At 37.9% G+C, this 8,607-nt stretch overlaps 1 protein-coding gene across 1 annotated transcript in view; it reads left to right on the forward strand.

The window, feature by feature from the left end:
* Positions 1-8,607, forward strand: part of FMN2 (formin 2) — a 409,490-nt gene that overhangs the window by 322,418 nt on the left and 78,465 nt on the right. The window contains exon 13 of the mRNA XM_045294279.1: positions 1,986-2,037. Coding sequence (XP_045150214.1) covers positions 1,986-2,037 — 52 coding nt within the window. The remainder of the gene's footprint in view (positions 1-1,985; positions 2,038-8,607) is intronic.

Consider the following 8,607-nt stretch of genomic DNA (forward strand, 5'->3'; position numbering starts at 1 on the left):
GAGTGGAGACCCAAAGCCCATTTGCAGGCCACTGAAGATCCCCTTAGAGAGGGATTTCGGGGAGGAGATGAGCCAGACATGGTGCGATGTAGCAACGATGAAAAATACAATTTTCATCTAGTTCCTAAATGCTTCCTCCCTCCCCCCCCCACCACCACTATCATGATCCGAATTCTACCTTGCAAGTCTTCCTAGATCAGAGGATGTACACTAGTACAGATAAGAACTGGAAACAGGGAATCCAGGGTAGATGATCCCTTCAGGACCAGTGGCATGAGTGGCAATACTGGGATGATAGAGGGTGAATGGGTTGGAAAGAGGGAACCGATTACAAGGATCAATATGTGACCTCCTCCCTGGGGGACGGACAACAGAAAAGTGGGTGAAGGGAGACGTCAGACAGGGCAGGATATGACAAAATAAACAATTTATAAGTTATCAAGGACTCATGAATGAGGGGGGAGCGGGGAGGGAGGGGGAAAAATGAGGAACTGATGCCAGGGGCTTAAGTGTAAAGCAAATGTTTTGAGAATGACTAGAGCAATGAATGTGCAAATGTGTTTTACACAATTGATGCATATATGGATTGTGATAAGAGTCGTATGAGCCCCTAGTAAAATGATTTAAAAAAAGAGCCCCTAATAAAAGTATTTAATAATAATAATAAAGAAGAAAATATTGAAAAGTGTAAAAATTTTAAAATAGGTTAAATGGGAGAACAAATGACAAATTGTTACATTTGGATTTAACTATATCTTCCATAACAGCCTTTATGATGCTTTCTGTCTGGTAGCAAGTCTATTTACATACTTCAACTATTGGTCAAAGAGGATTTAGGGGAGGCTTACTACATGTGGGGATCCTGCAAATAGATTTTGGGCATCCATTGTCATCCATAGCCTTCTGCAAACTGAGTTTTCTGAATTTAACCCCTGATACTGTTCTCTCCTTCAGATTTGGATTTTATTATTTGCAATTTTTGGACTATACAAGCTAGTGTGTTTCTTCCGTGTTGACTTATTTTATGCTTCAGTTTTTATATATTTGTTCATTTTGTCCTATAACTCAGTGGTTTTCAAAATGTGGGTCCCAAACCATTATTGGGACATGAAGTCAATTTTAGAAAATTCAATATAATAGAAAAATGATATTAGAGAAACTTTACAAAGTAAGAGTATTTTTGAAACTGTGAGGGAAGAAATATTTCATAAAGGAAATTTATTCTGTGTGAGTGTATGAAGTAATACACACAGTACTAGGATGTCTACTGGTCAAAACATTTGAAAGTCACCACCATGTTTATTTTTTGTGATGAAATTTCTGTTCTTTTAAACTGCATTAAAATACCCTATCCAAACATGACCTTTCAGCTTGTATCAATTGCCACTCTTTTTGTTTAGGCAGAGGATAACTGGTAAATGGATACACTGGCACTTCTCCTGTTAATTAGTAGAATGTGTTAGTACTCTATTTTGTACCTCTCTATATAATCTCTATATATTCTGTTTTGCAGTATGGTCTAGATTTTACTAGTGAAGAGTCAAAAAATCTGATAATAATTGAAGAAGTTTACATGTTATTTTAGGTTACTTTTTGTACTTCTAATTAAGTAATTAATTATTAGCATTTTAAAAACACATTCTATGTATATGTACAAGTAAATGATTTAATGAAATTAAATAGAGTATAAAAATTTTGGTTGGCTATATAATTAATCTGTGTCAATATAAAAATATTAGCATACTGAAAATTAAATATAATATTTTCCAGTTATATGAGTATAACATTCATAGATTTAAATAAACTTCTGGCCAGAGTGCATTAAAATAGTCTATTATCAGTGGATACTTAAGGATATACTAGCATTTTTTTCCCATATGCTTTAAACTTAATAATGAATATTTTATAATGATATTGTTTAGATCATATTTTACTCAGCATCATTATGATTTGTTTAATATATCTTATATTTTTTCTATTTTCAGCTAAAATTGACCAAGAGACAGAAGAAAATTCACTGACAGTGATACATAAATGGTGAGAAATAATTTTCCTTTCACAAAATATTCCTTCTGAGAAGACTTATAAGTTGTTTAGTATATTTCATCTCAAGGAACCAATTTTTGTCTCAATATTTATTTTCAAGGGTAAAGGAAAAATACTTCCAATATTTAATAGAATTTAATTCATTTGGGTTCATGGGTCTTACTTTTATAGTCTGCCTGAAATGTCGTTTTCCTGAGCACCAGTGTCTGTGACTAGTCGGCGTCTTCTTTTTGTAATAGTCCCTAAGACTGTGGGAGTAAAAGAAAAAGCAAGGTGATTAGAAGACTATTTCTAGAAGAGGATGAAATATTTGCTTATAAGAAATTATTGAGTTTCCCCATTGAAAAGCAGAGTTCATATAGGAAGCCATGAACTTCCTTTATATAGAATTTTAGTTCCAGAATGAAGGTTTGCAATAGAAAATTACTTCAGAATTTTCACTACTTTTCTGCCTCATTGTTCTCTTATTTTCTCTAAAGGCTAATCTTGAGGGAAAAGAAGTTTTTCATATGGCTTTGTTACAAAATATACTTTATATTTGTGGACATATTTTTTTAATCATTTCATTAGGGGTTCATACAACTCATAACAATCAACACATACATCAATTGTTTAAATCACATTTGTACATTCTTTGCCCTCATCATTCTCAAAGCATTTGCTTTCCACTTAAGCCCCTGTTATCAATTTCTCATTTTTCCCCTCCCTCCCTGCTCTCCCTTCCTCATGAACCCTTTATAATTTATAAATTATTATTTTGTCATATCTTGAACTGTCCAACAACTCCCTTCATCCACTTTCTGTTGTCCATCCCCCAGGGAGGAGGTTACATGTAGATCCTTGTAATCTGTTTGTCCTTTCCAACCCACCCTCCCTCCACCCTCCCAGTATCACCACTCACACCACTGGTCCGGAAGGGATCATCTGCCCTGGATTCCCTGTGTTTCCAGTTCCTATCTGTACCAGTGTACATCCTCTGGTCTATCCAGACTTGCAAGGTAGAATTGGGATCATGATAGTGGGGGAGGAGGAAGCATTTAGGAACCAGAAGCAAGCCTGATGCTTCATCATTGATACAGTTCACCCTAATTGGCTCATCTCCTCCCCGCAACTCCTCCACAAGGTGATGTCCAACTGCTCACAGATGGACCCTGGCTCTCCACTCCGCACTCCCCCTCCCTCATAATGATATGATCTTCCATTCTGATGATGCCTGACAACTGATCTCCCCTACACCTTGTGATCGCACAGGCTGGTGTGCTTCCTCCATGTGGGCCCCACTGCCACTGAGCTAGATGGCCACTTGTTTACCTTCAAGCCTTTAAGACCCCAGATGCTATATCTTTTGATAGCCAGGCACCATCACTTTCTTCTCCACATTTGCTTGTGCACCCATTTGTCTTCAGCGATTGTATCGGGGAGGTGAGCTCACAATGATATGATTTTTTGTTCTTTGATGCCTGATAACTGATCCCTTCACCACGCCGTGATCACGCAGGCTGGTGTATTTCCTTCGTGTGGGCTTTGTTGCTTCTGAGCTAGATGGCCACTTGTTTACCTTCAAGCCTTTAAGACCCCATATGCTATATCTTTTGATAGGTGGGCACCAGCAGCTTTCTTCACCACATTTGCTTATTTACTCGCTTTTTGTGGACATATTTTTATTTACTGATTAGAAATAAATATTGTCCTTAGGAATATTGGTAAAGTATATTTGGGCAGGTTCTATAAAAAGCAAAAGTACTCAAGCTTAAATTATAGTAAACAGAATTTCATTTAGTTACCTAAAAAACATTACATTATGACAAAATTGTTAGTGGAAGAGTCATTTGTATTTTAAATTTCAGAGTCAGTTCTTCAACCACAAAAGATAAGTGTGAGAATCATACTAAAAAATCATGCAAATATTTCCCCAGTGAAAGAGGTACTTTCAGCAATGCTACATAGCCTGGGCAACAAAAGATTGGAACTCTATGCTGATAGATAATTTAACTCTGGCCCTATTAACTTTTTTTTAATTCTACATCTACCCCCTCTCTCCTCCCTTCCTTTGTTCTTTCCTCCTTTCCTCCCCATTTTCCTCCATTCATTATTTTCCACACCTTTCAGAACCTTTATCTTTCTAAATCAACCGCTGACCATAATCAGACTATGTAGTCCCTGAAATAACTTGGCATAAATCTGAACTATGCTGATGCTGAATCAAAAGCAAGATAAATCTGAAAAAAATTATGCAAGAGACCCCAGGACAAATCTAGTAACTAATTAGAAGGTGGCCTGACCATCTGCAAAGCTTAGACTTCCTTCCCTTTTAATATGCCTTTAGAAACTAGAAGCTTTCCCCTAATGAGAAGTCCTCAAACTACGGCCTGTGGGTAACATGCGGCCAGCCAAGGACATTTATCTGGCCCACTGGGTGTTTTTGCCCCATTTATTCTTTTACTTCAAAATAAGATATGTGCAGTGTGCATAGGAATTTATTCATAGTTTTTTTTTAAACTATAGTCCGGCCCTCCAATGGGTCTGAGGCCCAGTGAACTGGCCCCCTGTTTAAAAAGTTTGAGGACCCCTGCGGCCTAGACCAATGGTTTTCAACCTTCCTAATGCTGCAACCTTTTAATACAGTTCCTCCTGTTGTAGTGACCCCATACCCCAACCATAAAATTATTTATGTTGCTACTTCATTACTGTAATTTTGCTACTGTTCTGAATCTGGTGGGTCAATCTGAGAGGGTCAATCAACCCCCAAAGGGGTCAGAACCCACAGGTTGAGAACCGCTGTCCTAGACAATGTCCCTTCTCAACTCACAAAGGGGACCTACTTTGCTCTGAAGCTACATTTTATCTATTTACAGGGCCCTTTTCACCTTTTTTTTTTTTTTTTCATCGATAAAGAACAGCTCTCTTTAATATGATATGACCTGGTGTCGTAGTGACTCCCCTTTTCACCTTTTAAGGAGGACCTGATGAATCTCTTTCGAAGTGATCTTGTGCTTTAATAGAACTTTGACTTAACTCATTGCTGCATTGTGAGTGTGGTTTATCTCTGACTCCACACAACTCACACAGGTGGAAATTGCTAGTTCCCCGTGGACAATGAGAGCTGTGATCACATAAATTAGATCATTCTTGCCAGATGTAGCAGTACAAAATCAACAAAAATGAGCTGCTATTTTATTTTGATATCATTATCATAATCAGAGATTTCAGAAAGTTTGCTGGTAGACCAAACCAGAGCTCGATTTCAGAATCAGGCCATATACACATTTGTTCATTTTGGTTTTTTTGAGATTTCTTTTATGAGATGGAGTTAAATCCATGGCATTAAGTTTGGTTTTGATTTTATATTGGGTCCGTTGTTGTTGTTGTTGTTAGGTGCTGTCACAATGCTTCCTACTCAAAGCAACCCTGTTTACAACAAAACAAAACACTGCCCGGTTCTGCCCCATCCTCACAATTATTCTTATGTTTGAGCCCAGGGATGCAGCCACGGTGGCAATCCATCTTCTAAAGGATCTTCTTTTGCATTGCTCCTCCACTTTACCATGCTTAGTGTCTTTCTGCAGGGGCTGGTCTATCCTGACAACCTGTCCAAGGTCTCACCATCCTTGCCTCTAAGAAGTATTCTGGCTGTGCTTATACCAAGACAGATCTGTTTGTCCTTTGGTACTTTCAATGTCATTCCCCAGCACCGTAATCCAAATGCATTAATTCTTTTTCCGTCTTCCTTTTTATTCATTGTCCAACTTTCACATGCATATGAGACCATTGAAAATAACCATGGCTTGGATCAGGTGTATGTTAGTCCTCAAAGTAACATCCTGGCTTTTCAACAGCTTAAAGAGATCTAGTGCAGCAGATTTGCCCAAACCAATGTGCTCTTTTGATTGTTGATTCCATGAGCATTGATTGTGGAGCCAAGCAAGACAATCCTTGACAAATTCAACTTTTTCTCTGTTTATCATGATGTTACCTACTAATCCTATTGTGACGATTTTGCCTTTCTTTACACTGAGTTATAATCCCCACTGATCTTGATCTTTATCAGAAAATGCATGAAGTCCCCTCACTTTCACCAAGCGAGGTTGTGTCATCTGCATATTGCAGGGTGTAGTGGTACCAGTACCAGGCTGACTATTGTAGCTGTAGTAGATTTGAAATCAGAAAATGATAGGATTTCAGAAATAGAATTTATTATAAGCATGAATTTAATTCATGGGTTTACTAATTTTTTAATTTCTTACTGTTTTGTCCCAATTTTGTATTAATATGAATGAATGTATGTATTTAGTACAAATCTGAGCCATTTATTGTCCACAATACATCCTGTCTAATAGGATGTTATATGATTTTTACATTGTGTTAACATTATGCCTAAATCACATCCAGTTGTCCTTGCCATTGCTTCCCCTGCTTGCTGCTGCTGGAGCTGGTGGTATAAGCCAAAGGAATGAGCTCCAGTGGAGGTGATGGCAAAGTTGGCAGCAGTAGAGTAAGAAGGAGTACGTGTTGTGAAGAGGTAGTAAAGGAGCATGCCCAGCTGTTTTGCTACTCAGCCCATCTGTACAACCCAACAACCCTTGCCACTGTGTACTTGTAGGACAAAGACCAAAAGTCCATGTCCAGAACCATGTCCTTACCTTACCTACCTATATACCCTACCCATGATTCAGTGCTACATGGGTCTGGGTTTGGGGTCTTTAAAATCATTTTGTAAAGCAGACAAACCCCACAGCCATCAAGGTGATTCTGACTCATAGAAAACCTATAGCTTGGGACAGAGTAGAAGTGGCCTGTGGGCTATACATCTGTATGGAAGCAAATGATTACATCTCTCTCCCCTGCAGTTGCTAGTGTGTTAGAAGCATCAATCTTTTGGTTAGCAACTGGGTGCTCTACCCGTTGCACTATCAGAGCTTCCCATAAAGGTATTTAGGTGGGGTGGGGTTTAATAAACAAAATGAGAGCTGCTTTTCCTTTAAATATAAATAAAATGGATATTAAGCACTACATAGCTTTATTTCTTGTTAGTCATATTATTCTTTCAGACCTATGCTTCAGTGACATACCTGAAAATCTTTGTCCTTCAAATTTCTTTCATAATCCTTTTTTTTTGCCTGTCTGTTTTATGCCACTGTGAGAGACCTTAGCATTAAATTATTTAATCAATATATATTTATTGAAACAATGAATATTTTAAATGTTACACTTGTGATACAAATATTTTCAAAACTATGTCTAAGTATGTGTTTTCTTTGTAAATAACTGATACTCTTGATCCCTTTTGATCAAGAGAATTCTTTAAATAAACAAAAAACATCAGATTTTTTGCTGATTTATGGAATTCTCTTTTATAATTTATTTGATTATTGTTTTACCTCCATTTTCATTCATCCTTTCTAATATAGTTATTTTTTGTCATTGGACACACTAAATCTCTCCTTGATGCCATTTATCTTCTCCTGTGGGTCAGTCTTCATATACTTGCTCGATATTTCAAAGTATTTTCTCCATTATATCATCTAAATTTAGTTGTCTTCATTTTATATTTCATAGACTTTATCTCACTCTCTTAGTATTTTTTAAAATAATATTATTTTAGTATAAAAACTTTGTGTCTCTCTCAGACAGCTCCTAGGACTAAGTTCCAAAATTTATAAGACTTTTCATTATAAAGTGTATTTTTACATGAAAGGAAATAAAATGGAAATTGTCCTTTTAAAAAAAAGTGTATTTTTAGAGTTTCATCCTTCATTCAATCTTTTTCAGTGAAAGTAGGTATTCTTGATTTGACATAGGATGGACAGAAGTATTTCTACTTGATGTGTTGAAGGAATTGAGCAGTTGATGGAATGCTGGGCTGGGATCCAGACTCCACAGTGTGAGGTCCTCTTTCTACCTGTGGCCTCTTAGAATTTTATACTACCTACTCCATTCTCAGAATATATGAAAACTTTGAACATAAAACAATAATCAAATGCGCTTTCTAAAGGAAAGCGTGGAACACATCCTGGCTCACCGAGCCCTGGGGACAATGTGCCTGTTCAGAACAGTGATTCACGGAGATGACCACGGGGCTGGCCCCACCATGGGACACAGTGTTCCTCATTGACCCATCGAACCACTGGGGACAAAACTGGAGACAAACAGCATAAATTGTCCCTGCCATGAGCTCACCACGCCGAATGCCAGCCTCTGGGAGCATGCATCAGAGCAGTAGGGGGAGCAGAGCAGTGAGGTCCCCAGGGATAGAGGCAGTGCCTGGGGATAGCTCCCCTCCAGACTTGACTGGAAAGTACACGTGAAGGAAAACAAACAGACCCTGAACTATTCATATGGTTATATATGTATGCATGCATGTATGTGTATGTTGGAGTTGTAGTCATTGTTTTGCTTTCTGTTATTGCTTCATTGCACTCAGTCTGGTGATGGTACATAGCATGTCTACCTGGAAGAGATAGGTGGTATAAAGAAGCCAGAAGAGAGAACAACGGGATGACAGATCTGGGGAGCATGGGGGTAGGGGAGGTGGGAGAAAAGAAGAGGGCGTTAACAAGCATA

Source organism: Echinops telfairi, unplaced genomic scaffold (assembly GCF_000313985.2).
Source record: "Echinops telfairi isolate 266 unplaced genomic scaffold, ASM31398v2 ScPeMD7_3509;HRSCAF=4178, whole genome shotgun sequence".
Taxonomy (NCBI): domain Eukaryota; kingdom Metazoa; phylum Chordata; class Mammalia; order Afrosoricida; family Tenrecidae; genus Echinops; species Echinops telfairi.